The 16,712-nt window shown below is 50.9% G+C and overlaps 7 protein-coding genes across 7 annotated transcripts; 3 read left to right on the top strand and 4 right to left on the bottom strand.

Moving 5' to 3' along the window:
- Window positions 1–439: 439 nt before the first annotated feature.
- ABOM_008170 (uncharacterized protein) lies at window positions 440–3,496 on the top strand (the record flags this gene model as incomplete). Its single annotated transcript, XM_022535299.1, has 1 exon — window positions 440–3,496. One exon carries the CDS (start codon window positions 440–442, stop codon window positions 3,494–3,496), a length of 3,057 nt encoding a protein of 1,018 aa, XP_022386475.1.
- Window positions 3,497–4,163: 667 nt separating this feature from the next.
- Window positions 4,164–5,181, bottom strand: ABOM_008171 (peroxidase; the record flags this gene model as incomplete). Its single annotated transcript, XM_022535300.1, has 2 exons — window positions 4,164–4,992; window positions 5,072–5,181. The coding sequence occupies 2 exons, from the start codon at window positions 5,179–5,181 to the stop codon at window positions 4,164–4,166; spliced, it is 939 nt and encodes a 312-aa protein (XP_022386474.1).
- Window positions 5,182–6,253: 1,072 nt separating this feature from the next.
- Window positions 6,254–6,769, bottom strand: ABOM_008172 (uncharacterized protein; the record flags this gene model as incomplete). Its single annotated transcript, XM_022535301.1, has 1 exon — window positions 6,254–6,769. The coding sequence occupies one exon, from the start codon at window positions 6,767–6,769 to the stop codon at window positions 6,254–6,256; it is 516 nt and encodes a 171-aa protein (XP_022386473.1).
- A 391-nt stretch (window positions 6,770–7,160) lies between these two features.
- On the bottom strand, window positions 7,161–8,421 carry ABOM_008173 (3-isopropylmalate dehydrogenase; the record flags this gene model as incomplete). The annotated part of the gene is made up of 2 exons (XM_022535302.1): window positions 7,161–7,867; window positions 7,944–8,421. 2 exons carry the CDS (start codon window positions 8,419–8,421, stop codon window positions 7,161–7,163), a joined length of 1,185 nt encoding a protein of 394 aa, XP_022386472.1.
- Window positions 8,422–8,948: 527 nt separating this feature from the next.
- ABOM_008174 (HSP70/90 family co-chaperone CNS1) lies at window positions 8,949–10,386 on the top strand (the record flags this gene model as incomplete). Its single annotated transcript, XM_022535303.1, has 3 exons — window positions 8,949–9,225; window positions 9,330–9,602; window positions 9,671–10,386. The coding sequence occupies 3 exons, from the start codon at window positions 8,949–8,951 to the stop codon at window positions 10,384–10,386; spliced, it is 1,266 nt and encodes a 421-aa protein (XP_022386479.1).
- A 989-nt stretch (window positions 10,387–11,375) lies between these two features.
- Window positions 11,376–13,103, top strand: ABOM_008175 (putative endo-1,4-beta-xylanase; the record flags this gene model as incomplete). Its single annotated transcript, XM_022535304.1, has 5 exons — window positions 11,376–11,428; window positions 11,505–11,661; window positions 11,732–11,864; window positions 11,914–12,027; window positions 12,085–13,103. 5 exons carry the CDS (start codon window positions 11,376–11,378, stop codon window positions 13,101–13,103), a joined length of 1,476 nt encoding a protein of 491 aa, XP_022386478.1.
- A 1,716-nt stretch (window positions 13,104–14,819) lies between these two features.
- Window positions 14,820–16,521, bottom strand: ABOM_008176 (uncharacterized protein; the record flags this gene model as incomplete). The annotated part of the gene is made up of 7 exons (XM_022535305.1): window positions 14,820–15,051; window positions 15,102–15,324; window positions 15,378–15,913; window positions 15,965–16,058; window positions 16,112–16,328; window positions 16,390–16,445; window positions 16,509–16,521. The coding sequence occupies 7 exons, from the start codon at window positions 16,519–16,521 to the stop codon at window positions 14,820–14,822; spliced, it is 1,371 nt and encodes a 456-aa protein (XP_022386477.1).
- Window positions 16,522–16,712: the final 191 nt, after the last annotated feature.

Consider the following 16,712-nt stretch of genomic DNA (forward strand, 5'->3'; position numbering starts at 1 on the left):
CTCTCAGCACTGTCTACCTCTATACATCCATCAAGCATTGGATGCCACTAAACAAAGATGGCACAATCTCTTTATGCCATTGTCATAGGCCGAATGCCCTTGTTTCGCTTTCAAATAATCTTAACCGACCTTATTTCCTCTTTGTTCTTACGTCTTATATATAGGATATGTTGAACAATCATGTATGGAACATGGTCGCTTTAAAAGATAACCCAGGGTATCGAGATCCCCCTGATGCAGAAGATGCTCCTTTTTGACACTCCTCGACTTGATCTATCGTTTTGTTCCATGGAATAGCTGTTGATACCATTAATGCCTGGAACAAAATCTGTAAGGCATACTACTTTCACCTTGATAGTCTTACACCTGTGCTGAGTTTCCCCGACTCATGAACTCAGTTATATCTTGTTCGAAGTTCAGCTAATCTCAATAATATACCATGTCCTCAGAAAACAGTAACGTCAGGCCAGCGAAGGAGGAGGATGATTTTAAATATAACCCTGAGCTCAACTACCCCATGGTCAAGCTGGCTGACCTACCCGAGCCCCCCAAGAATTGGCGAGTCTGTGGCCGAACAGCAGAAGAAGCTTCTAAAGCTCGAAAAGCAACCAGCGAGGAAGCTAAAAAGTGGGTTAGATACCACAGTTGGGGCATCGACATGGGCGTGAAGGGCGACTTGACCAATCTCAGATGTTTCAAAGTCCTGTGGAAGCTCTTCTACTACCAGCAGGACAAACATCGACCTCAAGATTTCGACCAGATAAAAGACTTTAAGACAAGAGATGCTGGTCCTCGGCTGTTGCAATGCTCGGTGGATGTCCCTGATCTCCTTCCCATAAGCAGGTATTACCCTCACCCACCCCCTGCCACCAGACTTCCGGCAGAAGGGTTCCACAGGCCTCTCGATGCTCTAGTGAGCAGGCCAGATAGTCACATAGAACAGATGCTGTATCCAGTATTTGGTGCCCCGAAGGAAATCGACAAATTTCCCGAAGAGATCGAGACACCTACCGCTCAGACCACGGGCAATAGCACGGGCAACAGAAACCAACACAAAATGCGTCTTCCCAAAGCTATGGCTCGAGCTGTGACGGAGGCCATTGAACGCACTGTAATGCAATTCGCCTATGACGAGCTCGCGCGAGATTGCAGCGCTGTTGCTCAGGATGGTCAGGTACACCTAACTGCGGTGGCGGAAGAAGATCTACGGCAAGCCAATATCGGGTCCTTTCCCGCTACATCCCATGTGAAACTCGCTGTGGATCTTGACAATAACGATAGACTAGTGTTCAGTGCGGACGGCGATAAATACCCTTACAGAGGCCGCGGACCCGTGTACCGCAACAATTCTTCTGCCATCGACAGTATCGTTGTCGTCGGTAAGTTGCTCGACGCCGGATCTACCGTACTGGACCGCAAAGATCCCGAATGGCGCAGGCGCTTCACCAATGTGGAAAAGGCTTTTATTGAAGCCACTGATGTCAATTGGGATCTCTGCTCAAGAGGTGATTCTCGAGATCGTTTCTGGGCAGTGATGGCAGCGGAGACCGAAAATGTCGGAGTGGGTATACAATCTCCTCTCCTTGACATGTGGAATGTGTCAACAGAACACTTCAATCAGTTCTTGTTCACATATGATGAGCAGACTATGTTCTGCTCCCCGTGCACGAACAGGACTACGAATGCTGCGTACCAGAGCGCGACTGTGGCGCCGCCTACATGCCCGGAAGACATGAAGGGAGTATCGATGCAACAATTGATATCCCGTTCATTTGCATCGGAATACATCAGCCGCTGCGGCAAATGCCAAGATAAAGCCGTGAAGTGTCGGAGAATACTGCATGGCCTACCGATGCGCCTGACTGTAACTCTTGATGGCAGTGTGCCCGTCAAGAAACACACCCGAGATATATCCTTCGACTATATCACGAACAATGGCCAACGAGGAACAGCAGCATACCGCTGGCTAGGCGGGATATACTGTAAGGACGACCATTACCGGGTCTACTGGAATGACACTAAGCGAGGCGAAGTCGATACAGGCCAAATCCAGATGTATGACAGTGCCATGCTTTCGGGCATCATTGTCGGAGGTATCTCCCAAACACACAGGGACGACAAAGTACCCGAGGCTTGGTGGAAGAACAAGCCTGTGCCGCTCCTTGTATATGAACGTATCATGAATCCAGATGACGAGGTCCTCAATGTGGCCTTGCACACGTTAGGTGACATGGTCAAAGTCAGAAACCAGCAGAAATTGCTCCTTCAGGGGCATATTTCCTGGACCCCCTCGGATCCCTCAAGAGCGCCGGCGGGTTTTCCGTGGAGGCGACTCATCGACCGAAAAGAAGATCGCTTTCATCTGGTCTCAGGTGCTTATGACCCAAAATGCCAAGACCAGATATCGACGGAGCCTTCAGGTATTGATCGCCATACCAACATTCCCGGCCCATCCTCAGCTGGCCCGTCGAGGATAGATGACGGGTACTTGACGTCTTCAGCACCCACACCCGCCCCCGCACCACAACCGCAGCCTGAGATAGGGAGAATATCGCCCTCGTTGTTTGATGCTCCGACTGCTTCTATGTTTGCCGAAATATCACCTCTCCTCGCACTTGCTAAGACCCCTTCATTGTCGGGTCTAGAGTCTATTATAGAGGACACCGCGCTGATCAATGAACAACTCAACGGACTGCATCAAGGACATTATAGCGCACAGAATAACGTACAAAACAATGCACAATCTGGTACACAGTCCAGCTCGCAGCTTCAGGCGCAGTATAACATACAGCAGACTCCGCAGTCGAGTGGACAGCAACATAGCCAGCTTCATGGGCAATACAACAACACACAGGCGAATACGCAGCACCAGAAACCGTATAACGCACCTCACGTTACACAGACTAATACGCGGCAACCAAACGGTTATAACGCACAGCATCCGACGCAGTACAATAGGCAATATAGTATACAGCCAAGTACACATCCTCACGAACCGCATAGCACACTAAGCGATACATCATTTGACCTACAGGACATGATACATGACAGACTTCTGCAAGATTGGACTACTGGAGGCATCGACAACCTCGGTAATACAGCGTTCGGTTTTCCAGAGCTCAACAGCGGTGTATTTGTCCCACCAAAGCCGAATCACGCTAACAGTACGAACAGCGCTCAAGCTCCCGTCGAGAATAACTTCAACTATTCTCATCAGAACAGCAACCATGGACCCTCAATGCCACAGTATATTGATCCTAGCGTCTTGACTGCAGCTCCGCAGAATTCATCATCGCTACCACAGCAGGTTCAGCCGAGGCCTATGGACGGTCGAAGGCCTCCGTCGCAAGTTGCACCTGCAGCGGGTGCTCGATGGCACAGCCACAGGAATGTAGTAGCTAGCCCCTACATGTCAGCGAACCAGATACCGCGAGGGCTAAAAAGAAAAAGGGCCAACGAGGCAGAAGCACGGCGGTATCCGCCGAATCTGCGTTGACATCGCCCTTAGCATATTTTTCCTCCTACAACATTATGTATTATCCATAGCATTTGAGCGTGCTCTATACCTTCTCCCATTATTTCTGTTGAACCATATTATAACATGGTAAATTATTTGTGAAGCGTACAAGTGGATCATGGAGAAATATTTCTTGGAACCAAGTGTGAGCCAGCAACATATCCGTGCGGACAACAAATGAATCCAGTCACCAACCACATCACCCAACCTGTCCACAGCATTAATTGAGGGAGAAAGGGGTCAGTGAGCGGCATTTGCTTCCGGGGAATTCTTTACCTGTTTAAGCGATATGAAGTAACCGTTTCATTTCCTTCTGCATTAAATTATGTGTTGTCGGGAAGGTCGACCAATGACGGGGCGGTTATAAGTCAGTCTGTGCGATCAGCTTCCCCGCATTTTTCTACTCCAGATTCTTTTCCTATTATCATCTCCATCCCTTCTCGCGTCTCTCTCTCCTCTCCTTCGCAGTCTCCTCCTCCTCGTACTATTCTCCTTGGTTTATTATTCTGTTTCCTTTTAATCATAACCTGTGTGATCTCAATGGAAATACTGTTCGCAAACTTCTAAATCTATTAAACGACCCGTTCTCTATGTCCAATCTTCTATCTATATACAATGAAATAACAGGCAAACACGAAACAGAAATCTACAGCCTGGCCATGGGGCAACCACCACCGCGTTGTGACAGTCCAGTGGGGGTATTGCTCTTCTTTGGCGCGGAGACGTATCCGCCCTTGACATTGTCCGAGTTGATGATGACCCCCGTGGCGTCGCGCTGGATGCCCAGCTCAATGAGCTTAGCAAACACCTTGGCGAAGTGATCAAAGAAAAGTTCCTTATCCTGGGCATATCTCTCCACCCAGACGCGGAATTTCGGATCGGTGATCAACGCAACGTCGGTCGGCAGCATCATCAGCTGCTCATCGCCTTCCTCCGCATCGGGATCCACATACACAAACTGCTGGATACCGTTCTCCAGCGTCTTAGGCGTCCACTCGAGCTTAAGGAGCAGGTTGTAGAACTGGTTTGAGAAACGGGTCGGGTTGTTCACCCAGGGGCCGTGGAATCCACTACGGTCCATGTGGCAGCGGCCCATGTTGTGTCCGCCCGCCAATGCGACAATTTCTTGGTCATTGAAACCCATTCGGTTGAAGATGAATCGCAGGTGCTCGGCACCCTGGGCAGCATCGGGCAAACGACCACGTGGTGGCACCTTCGAGTCGTCGACCAAATCCGTACGGCCGGGCTTCCACGCCACTTCGGGTCCGCCTAGCTCTTTGATCGCTACTACGCCTGCTAATGTCCACAGATCCGCGTATGTGATCCAAGGGTGCTTCTCCTTTACTGGTTCGAGGAAGGCCCGTCCGTGCTGAAGACCGGCGTTGGCTGGGTCACCACCCTCTGCTTCGTACCGCATGCCGGCACCATTGGAGCCGCCTGTATCCGATTCTGCGTCGTATGTGCCTGCGGAGTGCCTAGCGATGATGTGTCAGGTAAGTCGTCCTTTGAAGGGAAGCAGGACGTGAAAGAGAAAGGAGAAAAGAAAAAACTAACCATGCCAGTCGAACAAATACAGGTCCTGCGCTACCATCGTCGTAGTCCGGCTTCTTCAGTTGGGCGACAATGTCCCTCCGTACGGCGTCATAATCCCCTGGTGTGCTCATCTCGGCCGATAATTTGTCTGGGGTAAAAGTCGGGTATAAATGTGGGTCAGGAAAAGCCTCAGGTGAATTTTACTTTATTTCTGAACGCGCTCTGGCGTGGGTGAGAGGTTCGAGAGACAGCGACAAATTTTGATGACAGAAACAGGAGGAGATTGAAGACGTTGTTAAGGAAGAAATATGAGAGAAGTCTTTCGGTCCAGGAGGCGATGTCTTGCTGGTCGCACATGAAGAGAGGCAATGGGTGGGCCCGCGGCACGAATCAATAATTTGGCCGACAGTATCAAATGCCGAGGTTCATTCGCTCGTCCCTTCAGCGTCCTCTACTCCGTACAACGGGGCCCTCCCCACGGAGAACCGGAGTATACTAAAACTATGACGACCGTGGATTTTCGATCGAAACAATTAATCGCTGCTACTTCTGCTTCACCCCTCCGGGCCTACCCCAGGGTATGGGTTGAGGCGAAGAGGATTTCTTGCCAACTGGGCCCTTGCGATAACAGAGCAAAATCTTAAAAAACGATAGATCATCTACGGCGTTTTTCCCTGGCCGGTTTTCGTGATCAAGTCCTGCCAGCATCCCCGATCAAAAGCCGCCGATACGAAGAACCTCGGAACTTGATTTCCCGACCAGCGAGAACTGGTCCCTGTCTGCCTATCAACTGCTCCATTTCTTCCGTCGCCATAATTTCGCGCGCGATTTGCGTCAGATAAGCCTGTGATCGCTGTCAGCATTCTGCATGCTTCGTTCCTATTATTAAAGCTGGTTCTGGAACGTTGGAAAACATCACAAGATGGATCCCGATGCCCAGTTAAGGTTGTCGCTACTCGTCCCGCTGCTGATAATAACGAATTCTTGACTGGCTATCGCCCGAGATCCACACATGTGAATGGTTTCGCCTTCTATATTGAGGTGTCATCATCCACTTCTTGTCCACTTTTCCAGTCCGAAGACTAGACTCTGTCGCACAACCAGTCATGATCTACAACTACCTATTCAGCATGGATGTGGACAAGGATCTCGTGAATTCAACTCTCTTAATTGCGTACAACATAGGTACAGAGGAAAGCACCTTTACAGATTAGTTTCCGCCAGAGTCGCATCTGTCCCTCGGCCCAACAGCTTTTCTCTTTCCGCCTGCGACCTGGACAACTCATATTTCCACCTCTGTGCTGCCAACCTCCTTTTCGCGCCATCGAAATTGCCTTTCACCCTCGCCAACCGCACCTGCCATTGTTTGTGGATTTCTTCGGAGTGTTTTACCAGGCCCTCAACTTTGCGGTGCATCCACTTCCTCTCCGCCCTCCACCGTCGTTCGCGTTGACGGTAGCGCTCCAAGTCTCGCTGCAGCCTTTGTTGTTCCAATCGCTCAGTGTTCTTGACGCTGGTGACGAAATCATGAATGGGCTTTGTATGTCTGGCACTCAGTCTGCCGCAAGAAAGTTGTTTGGAGATGCAGATAAAAGCGGCCGAAATATCGTCTGCGATTGATCGTAGGAGGGCGGATTTTGACACTGATGAGAGACTATCTAGGTTCTGGAGGCGCATTGCGCAAGAGCCTGGACTGAAGCAGGGACCCGTGGCCGACATTGTAATGGCTTTTCCGTCGAAGGTGAGACTATTGTCAATACTCCAGCTGGAAGATTGATCAACGAAATCTCGTAGAATGCAAGGTAATATGCACGTAGGTTTTATAAGTTGTACCTGTAGAAACCAACCGCACCTTTAGTATATCCAGAATAAAGGGAATAAATGATGTCGATAAGATTCACTCTACACTCATCAAAGCTATGTCTTTCACTGAACCTTTGTTTGACCATCTAGGAGCTGCATGGACAAGCTCAAAGAGCTCGGCACGTAGCGATCAATCAACAGATCTTTTTACTATTCATAGCGATAAACAGAGAGAACAATCTCATCCGAAGCAAACATGAGATGACCAACAAAGCCCTAATTGTAGCATCAAACATACCATACCGCTCTACAATTTCTCCCCGCGCAGCACAGCTACAATCGCATCACCGACTTCCGTCGTCCCAGCTTTTCCACCCAAATCTGGCGTGCGGATGCCGGAGTCTAGAACAGTTCGCACAGCCTCTTCGATTTGCTGTGCTTCACGTTCCATATCCAGAGAGTACCGGAACATCAGCGCCACACAGAGAATCATAGCAACGGGGTTGGCGATGTTCTTGCCGGCGATACTATCTACCTTTAGCTTGAACTCCAAGCAATACCAGTGTTGAGAGTTTAAGAAAGTATGAGAAAACTTACGTCGCGCCGACCCATGTGTAGGTTCATACAGCCCATTAGTCCTCCTCCGGGTCTCAGAGGGTAGCCCATCCAAGCTTGCACTCGGCAACACGCCCAACGTTCCAACTATCGAACCCGCCTGGTCAGAAATCATATCACCAAAGGTATTATCGGCCAGAATCACGCCGTTCAGCACGCGCGGGTTCGTCGCCAGAATTAACGACGCGGAGTCCGCCAGCTGATGCACCAGTTTCACCTGCGGGTACTCCTCTGCCATGGTCTTTTCGACGACGCGGCGCCAGAGCCGTGAGGACGCGAGCACGTTGGCCTTATCCAGCGAGATGACGGGCCATGGGGGATCGTGGCGCAGAGCCAGCTCAGCAGAGAGACGAGTGATGCGTTGGATCTCGGAGGTGGAGTAGGCCCATTCGTCCATTGCTTTTCCCCGTTAGCACAGAACCGCGATAGACACGTAGTAAAGGGCAGGTAAAATAGAAAAGTAGAGATACCGTACCATATTCATCGTCTTCCACCTTCCTACCGAAATACGCCCCGCCACAGTTCTCCCTCACTACTACGAAGTCCACCCCTTCAATGATCTCCTGTCGAAACGGACTAAACTCCCTCGCAACACTCCTACTCGGCGAATCCGCCGAGCAGGGTCTCAAATTCGCGTAGATATCCATCGCCTTCCGTAGCTGTAGCAACCCGCCCTCCGGCCCATCCAGCCCCTTCCGCATATTATCCCATTTCGGACCGCCCACGGCAGCGAACAGCACCGCGTCCGAAGCGAGAGCTGCTTCCTTGACCTCATCCGTGATCGACTTGCCGTGGCGATCGATGCTACACCCGCCGATGAGCTCTGAGCGGGTGTTGAACTGTACAGTGGATGTATTGAAGGCGGAGAGCACCTTGGTGGCCTCGGCCATGATTTCAGGGCCGATGCCGTCCCCGGGGAGGATGAGGATGTTGTAAGTTCTTGCTTTGGTCATTTTTGCAGTCGGTTTTGGTTCGATTATACTAGATGGGTTGGAAGGTATTGATTCAACAAGTTGATTACGACAACATATATAATTCAGTGGCTCTTTTTATCCACTCCATGTTGCCCTTTATATAGATCTGTATCGGCCAAGAGACCGATTTGCGGGGAAGAAGACGTCTCCTCACGGCGTTGCCCCGATGGACGGAGCAGACGGCCTCGTCTTAAGAGTTGGATAGCATTCGATCTAACATGTCGTTCCGCCCGAGGTAATGGACTGCATATAGACCATGACCATTATACTGCCCCTACCGATATCGCACGGTAATAGCCATAGATCTCCACCAGTTGATCGTGACCATGAGATACTAATCTATGGATAGTATCCGGAAAAGGAAATACGTAGGGTAAACCCTCCCCCCTCATGTTTGCACCGTTTGTCTTTCAATTTATCAGATGAAAGATACAGATTTCCAGAACCGACTTCACTGGAACTTCCACCCCGCTATTTTCCGCAACCGTGAGATAATATCCGTCACCATGGGCCAGATCGAAGAACTCCCCGACGACTTCGACGAGTCGCTCAACCTGAACAAGCAGACTCCCGAGACGCAAGATGCCCCGCCGGCGAAAGAGGTCGAGACCTCATTCCCGGTGAATAAAGAGCGAGCGGAGAAATTCGAGAAGGAGAATCCGGACGTGCCGAAGTTGCCGCCTGCGATGGAGGCGGTGCGGTCGCATACGACAGACGAGCTTTTGGACATGATGAACAAGACGCCGTTGTTTATGACGGATATTGACAAGGCGGGGGATGAGAGTATGTCCTATTTTCATTCTTCATTATCCGTTATATGCTTAATGGCGTTCGGGGGAGTAAATTGCGACTGAGATGACCTGGGCTTACGCTTTTACTACGTATAGATGGCGAGAATGTCTTTTTAGATGCCCTCCACGCCTTACAGAATGAGGGTACGCGCGGAGAAGTCGCCCAGAACTTCCGCGAACAGGGTAACGAGGCTGCGAAGGAGTTGCGATGGATCGATGCCAAGGAGTTCTATACTAAGGCTATTACCGTTATCTTCGCGAAGGAGGATAAGTGGGAGAAGCCGGAGGATTTGGCCGCGGAGCAGAAGTTGCTGCGACAGGCTGAGGAGGCGTCTCATATCAATCGCGCGTTGTGTAATCTGGAGCTGGGTAGGTTTTCTTCTCTCTTTTCCTTCTTTACGGTTGTTACGGGTCGTATGGGGGTGCTGATTTGTTAGGCAATTATCGGCAATGTACGCTTGACTGTGCCTCGACTCTCAAGCTGAACCCGACGAATATCAAGGCGTTTTATCGTTCCGGTATGGCTTGTCTGAAGCTCGATAAGATTGCCGAGGCTGAGGATGCGGTGAAGCGAGGCTTGGCTATCGATCCGAACAATAAGTCTCTTCAGATGGCGGCAGAGAAGATCGCTGAGCGCAAGGCTGTCGTCGAGCGCCTCGCTGCTAAGCGCAAGGCGGAGGAAGAGAGAAAGAGCAAGGAGAAGAAGTTGCTTGATGTTGCACTGAAGGCTAGAGAGATCAGGACCCGCAAAACGGACAAACCGGCCGACTTGGACGATGCGGTGATTCGTCTTGTTCCCGATCCTCTCTCTCCCGAGAGCACGTTGGAGTTCCCTGCGGTGTTCCTCTATCCCATGGATGCCCAGTCAGACTTCGTCAAGGCGTTTTCTGAAATGCACAGCATTGAGGACCATCTCGAATACATCTTCCCCTTGCCGTGGGATACCAAGAACGAATATACCATTAACAGCGTGGACTGTTTCATGGAGACTGCGACTGGCGGATTGATCAAAGCCGGGAAGAAACTGCCACTTCTGCAGATTCTTAGCGGCAGCAAGGTTGAAGTTGTGGATCAATTGGTGAAGTTTTTCATTGTGCCGACCGCGAAGAGTGGCCAATTCATTGCGGAAATAAAGAAGAGGAAGCAGGGTTGAGAATGCTTCTTTGTTTGTTTCCAAGAAGCCAAAGGGCTACTCCTCCCCGAGACTTGAGGTATCAGCGAGAAGGCCCTTAGGCGATGAGTGCGGATGGCAGACCTGACTGTGGAGTTCTTCCGCCAACGACCGTCAGCGGTTCACCACATGGACACAGGCGTATGTGCCCATACAGCTTTCAGACATGAATATGGACCTCCGCTATTCCAGCTCGGGCCCACCTGTTCATAGGAGCCATGCAGTTCGTCTGACCTTGCTCCAAACCTGCGTCCGGAACATAGACCGAATGCCGTTATGATGATGACAATATATTAGTTCGCACATTATTAGAATAGAACGAATGCCATAATTAGAACCTCGGCTGACAGCAGTGCCGCTGACATCGGACGTCCATCCATAATAGTCGAGAGGACCCCATCCCCTTAATTTACTTCTTGAAACCGATATTTATCCGTGACTCTGGATAGTGGAGCCATCCCGAGCCATCGACCTATATCCACTATTGAAATCCAGAACGACGCCATTGAGGAATAACCGCCGGTCCATGCAGAGTCCCCACTCGATTTAGGCTATAAGAACTGAAATGCCCGAGACATTCTGACGTCCGAGTCAGTAACGGCGTGGAACCGTTTCAGGTTGATTAACGGCGACACTGGATCCTAAATCGCACACGGACCAACAGCCAAGTCCATGAATGAAATCGAACCGCTGAAGCAGTCCGGCATTGATTCTCCGCGATGGAGCCATGCGATGGGCAGTAAATGAAACTGAGTCTAGGGCAGAGGCCATCCATGGTTTAATTTAGCTTGCTTCAGCTTTGCTACGAAGGTCGACTTAGTCTCAATGGGAATTCGTATAAGTTGTTTTGAGTCGGCCTCGACATAAGCATTTCTTCTCTTAACTCTCTTCGCTCCTTTAACTGTGATCCTGGTGATCCGATTGTCCAACTCTTACCTTCTTTTTATTCTTTTCGTCGAGTAAATAGTGCAATGCGTTTCCAGCCCTTGACCACGGCTCTGGCTGTGGGTGTCTCTGCCCATCTGTTCGTTCCTTGCCCTGCTATTTCTACCGTAATATCCAAGCTCGAGCCGAGTGCAGGTGCTAACGAAGAATTCAAGTGCTCAAGCAGCTGGTCTGCATGATGCCGCCGTTGCAAAGGGTCTTCTCTACTTTGGTACCGCAACCGATAACCCCGAGCTCACCGACACCTCCTATGTCACCCAGCTGAACAACACGGGTGACTTTGGTCAGATCACTCCTGGGAACTCGCAGAAGGTGAGACCTAGTGTCTTCTTGAAGAATCCACGGACTATGAGTGACTGATGCAATGGAATGAAACAAATAGTGGGACACAACCGAGCCGTCTCAGAATCAATTCTCCTTCACCAAGGGCGACGTCGTTGCCGATCTGGCCGATGCCAATGATCAGAAGCTGAGATGCCATAACTTGGTTTGGCACCAGCAGCTGCCTAACTGGGGTATGTTTTCTTTTCGGCCATGGTAGATATCGGATGCTGATGAAGACAGTCTCGGGCGGGTCTTGGACCAACGAAACCCTAACTGCCGTTCTGCAGAACCACATCACAAACGTTGTGAAGCATTACAAGGGACGATGCTATGCATGGGATGTAGTGAACGAGGGTACTTTTGTCATCTTCCTAGTACCTCTACAGAAGCATAGATACTGACTCGAAACAGCCCTGGCCGACGACGGCTCCTACCGCGACTCCATCTGGTACAAGACCATCGGCGAGGCCTACATCCCTATCGCATTCGCAGCTGCCGCTGCCGCCGACCCAGACGTGAAGCTCTATTACAACGACTACAGCATCGAGTGGGGCGGCTCCAAGTCCACCGCTGCCCAGAACATCGTCAAGCTAATCCAGTCCTACGGTGGTAAGATCGACGGTGTCGGTCTGCAGGCCCACTTCACCGTCGGCCAAACCCCACCCCGCAAGGACCTCGCCAGCAACCTGAAGGCCTTCACCGATCTCGGCGTCGAGGTCGCCTACACCGAGGTTGACGTACGTATGGAGACCCCAGCGACGGAGGCCAACCTGCAGCAGCAGAGCACCGAGTTCGCCAACATCGTCGGTGCTTGTCTCGACACTGAGGGCTGTATCGGCGTTACCATCTGGGACTGGACCGACAAGTACTCCTGGGTGCCCAGCACGTTCCCGGGCTACGGTGCTGCCTGCCCCTGGGACGAGAACTTTGAGAAGAAGCCCGCGTACCAGGGCATTTTGGAGGTTTTGGGAGGTGAGGCTTCTGCTTCTACTTCTACTTCTGTGTCTGCTTCTGCTTCTGCACCTGAGACCACTTCCGCCGCCCTCTCTACCAGTGCTGCCGCTGTCACTTCTACTTCTTCTTCCAGCACCAGCACCAGCATCAGCATCAGCACTCCTCCCGCTGTCATCTCCTGCACTGCTGCCGCCTCTGCTACTTCTTCCAGCTCTCCCAGCACTACTTTGGCCACATCTTCCAGCACTACATCGGCCATCTCTTCCAGCACCTCTTCCGCCATTCCTTCCTCTTCTTCTTCTTCTTCTTCAGCTACGCCAACTGACTTCATCCCTCAGCCTAGTTCAACCGCCGCCGGCCGCGTCAAGGTCTACTACCAGTGCGGCGGCATCAACTACCAGGGTAGCACCAAGTGCGAGGAAGGTCTGACCTGCACGAAGTGGAACCCTTACTATTCGCAATGCCTTCAGGCCTAGGTGTATCCATGCCTCCGGAATTGGTCTGCTGAACCAGTTATCTTTACCGTAATACTTCTTACACTCTGTTGATGTACATACACGACTACTATAGTCTCATAAGTACTTATATTTTCGATATACATATTTGAAATAAATCTTTTTTTCCCATTGATAAATAGAAGTCAGGCATCTGCTGACGGTAGCTCTACTAAGAAAGAAATCCAAAACAACATGATCCCACCCACCACAAAACAGCGATTCAATAGAAACCAACCTCCCAATAAAACCCCAAACCCTATGTGACCTGGTAAACCACATACCCCTAAATGCTAACCAGCCAACCACCCCGATAAAACAACAGGGATCTCCAACCCTGGCACTTAAAAAATTAAGTTTAAAACCAAACCCTGCCAAAGCCCCCTATACCAGACGTAACTAACCTATTAATTAAATCGGAACCAGGGAACCGGTCCACCCCATCTGGCCGCTGATCCCATCTTAGCCAAGAGTACTATACATAGAGTTAGATTCAATCAACCCCCCCCCCAAGCACCGAATGCAGATCAAGCTCGGTTCTATCTGCACGCGGCCCGGGGGGCAGGGGGGGGAGGGGGAGGCGGCCAGCTGGCAAGGTGATATAGATAGTTAGTAGTTCACATATAGCAAGCATACTGGGTGGCGGCCACAAATGACTGCATATACTTTATACCGTTTAGGTAGGATGGATGGAGTGGGCGTCGTGCTCGGACCTCCCCTGTTTCCTGGCACGGACGGGGTAGCTGGAGATCTGTGCACTCAACTCTCTCTCTCTTGCAGCAGTTCATCTATGAGACTTTAATCTGGCGTTGCATGGTATATTATAACCTAGGCTGGGTTAGTTTGGGTAGTAGCCTAGGAACCGTGGTCGCGGCACACAATATCCCCCCACCTCCTCTTTCTCTCTCTTTTCTTTATTTTCTCTACGAATATGTATGCGCTATGTGGGCTATATGCCAGGAGAACAAGATAGGAATCCCAACGCTTCCCCAACAGCGCATATGCAGCTTGAGGAGTGAGATTTGGGCTAGTGCAGGGATTGAGTGAGATCTTGTCGGTCTGGCCGTTGCACGTACCCCTTGCTTTATTTTTGGGTTATGCATGGTTTTTATCTTGCGTGTTTGTGTTTGTTTGGGAGGGCTATAAAGAGGACTCTGGGGGAAGTGGTCAGTCTTGTTTTCTTTTCTTTTTTTCAGAATTTATTTATTTCTATTTGGCATCGTGTCTTGATTTCCCAGTACATTATATTTGTTATATTGCCCGTGTCTGTTCCCGTTCCCGTGGATCTTTTTTTTTTGTTCCTGTTTTCTGGTTCTTTTTTTTTTCAGGTTCGGGTTTGGCTTGATGTTCGTGACTATGTACACCTGGTTCTCTTCCCCCTTCTTCTATTAGTGATTTGGGTCCTGTCCGAAAATCTATTATTATGCTTTATGAGTTCTCCTGATGATGTTGTGAATGAATGCAATGCCCCTGACGCCGGTTCGCTGGAAACAGATACAAAGGAAATGGGTGGTAAAGGAGTGTGGTGGTGAGAAGATTGAAGGTTGAGGATATGCGAGACGTTGAAAGTGAGTAGGTGTGAGTATGAGTCAAGGAGAATGAGAAAGGAGGGTCGAGTCGAGTCGAGTCGAGGCGGATACGTCGGTGAGCGAGTGAGTGAACGTGTGTGAGAAATGAGAGGAAAGAGAAAAGGACTCATTAATAACTGGTGAAATAGTACGGGTTCGCACACCCCATATCCGCTGTCCCTGTCATCCCCATCACAGGGAGAGGTTGCGAGTGCGGGTGATGGCCCAGGTGGGGCTCACTGTAGTACTTCAACGGATAGTGCGAGTCGATGGAGACTGTGGTTGGGGGTTCGTGTTGGAACAGGTTCGTGTTGAACTCCAGCGGGTATGAGCTCTCGCCTGGCCGGGTGCGCTTCAACGTGCTTAAGGAGGGCAGGGACGGCGGGAGACAGGGGTCCCAGGTTGTGCTCACGCTGCTGGCGGACTTGGTGCTCGCAAGGCTGTGCTTGGTTGTGTCGCTTGTCGGGAGCTCCCCGTGGATGGGAAGACGGAGGTGTGAGATTCCATGTCCGGGACCTCTTTGCGATAGACTGGGTTAAGGTCGGTTTTCATGGTCGAGCCTGGTGAGCCCATTGCTTGGGCTTCGGATATGTCGGGGAGGTTTACCCGGGATACGCAGACTACGGCTTGTCCATCTGTTGGGTGTTAGTGGGTGGTTCTGCTGAGAGGGGTACGGGGTGGTACGTACCTGTCCTGCCGTCAAGGAAGGCTTCCTCTTCTTCACGGACGCTGTATATCTCCTCCAGGACTTGCAGCCGCTCACTAGGTAAGATCTGGCGGCGGATGGATTGGTCTGCTTCTCTCAGTTTCTCGACGCAGATGGCATGACTGCTGCGTAGTTCGCAAAGGATGTGCACCAGGAGTCGGATTCTCTCGGCCTTGAGCAGATGGTCAGGCTCCCGATGGGTGACGCCCGATGGCCACCAAGCAGGCTTGGTAAGCTCGGGGTCAAATTGCTGTGAGGAGCCCGAGATGATCTTGCGTCCGTTATACGGATAATTAACCTGCTTGCGGGGTTCGACAAGCTTGATATACGCCTTGGCGAGGATACGGCAGTTGATCTGCTGCAGGCTCTCGAATGCCTTCTCGTAGTATTTACGCAGGATATCATGGTTGCGGATAGGTAACATGGTTTTCTGGTGGCAGTTGATGCTCATCGGGACCACACACTCGTGAGATACCCGCTTTCTCTTGACCTGATGACCGTCGTGGTGTGTTTGGAACCTAATTCTGTTAGACGGCCACTGGTTTCTCAAGGAGAGTTCTGCCACATACATTGAGTTTTTGCGGCTCAAGCTACTTGTGCCGGGGGATTGCGGCGACATGGGACTTCTGCCCCCCATATGCTCTTGGTTTAATCTCGGAGAACCTGCATGCTCTGGTCAGCTCGGATTCCTTTGTAGAATGTACAAGAGGGCGTACCTATCACACCGGGATCACCCTTGTTCGACAACGCCACGGCTCTCAGAAACGAATCAGTTACATTCGGAGATAGAATCGATTGGCAGTTGCTGGCAATAGAAGGCGACGCTTCAAACCGAAGCTTGCCGTTCTCGTCGATGTATATGAGAGCAAAATGGACCGAGGACAGCGAGGAGAGACCGTCCAGTGGCGCATCCATAGATATCGGTGTCTGTGCCTTGGGTCAGTCAGTCAGTCAGGAACCTCTGGGGGGAACGCAAGGTCGGTGGTGACAATACCATGGTCTGTGGTTGCATTGGCCTCTGTTCAAAGAAAGTTGGGGACTGGGGGTCGCCTAAATGCTAAATTTTAATACACCCATTGCCAATCAGGTGCCGGGGAAGAGGGGAGTACATACGCGCAGAAGACATCTCTATTGCCTGGGCACCAAAACCAGCATTATCTTTTGAAAGGTGCAGGGGAGGCGATGTTGTTTGCGGGGATCCACCGACAATAAGCTTACAGGATCTGCCTGAGCTGTAACCACTCTCGCCTCTTCCTTTTGCGATGCTGCGATGCACTTTATATGCGTTGGACACGCTTCGTCGAGGGAGAGACGCCA

The sequence above is a fragment of the Aspergillus bombycis genome (genome assembly GCF_001792695.1).
Source record: "Aspergillus bombycis strain NRRL26010 chromosome Unknown contig00083, whole genome shotgun sequence".
Taxonomy (NCBI): domain Eukaryota; kingdom Fungi; phylum Ascomycota; class Eurotiomycetes; order Eurotiales; family Aspergillaceae; genus Aspergillus; species Aspergillus bombycis.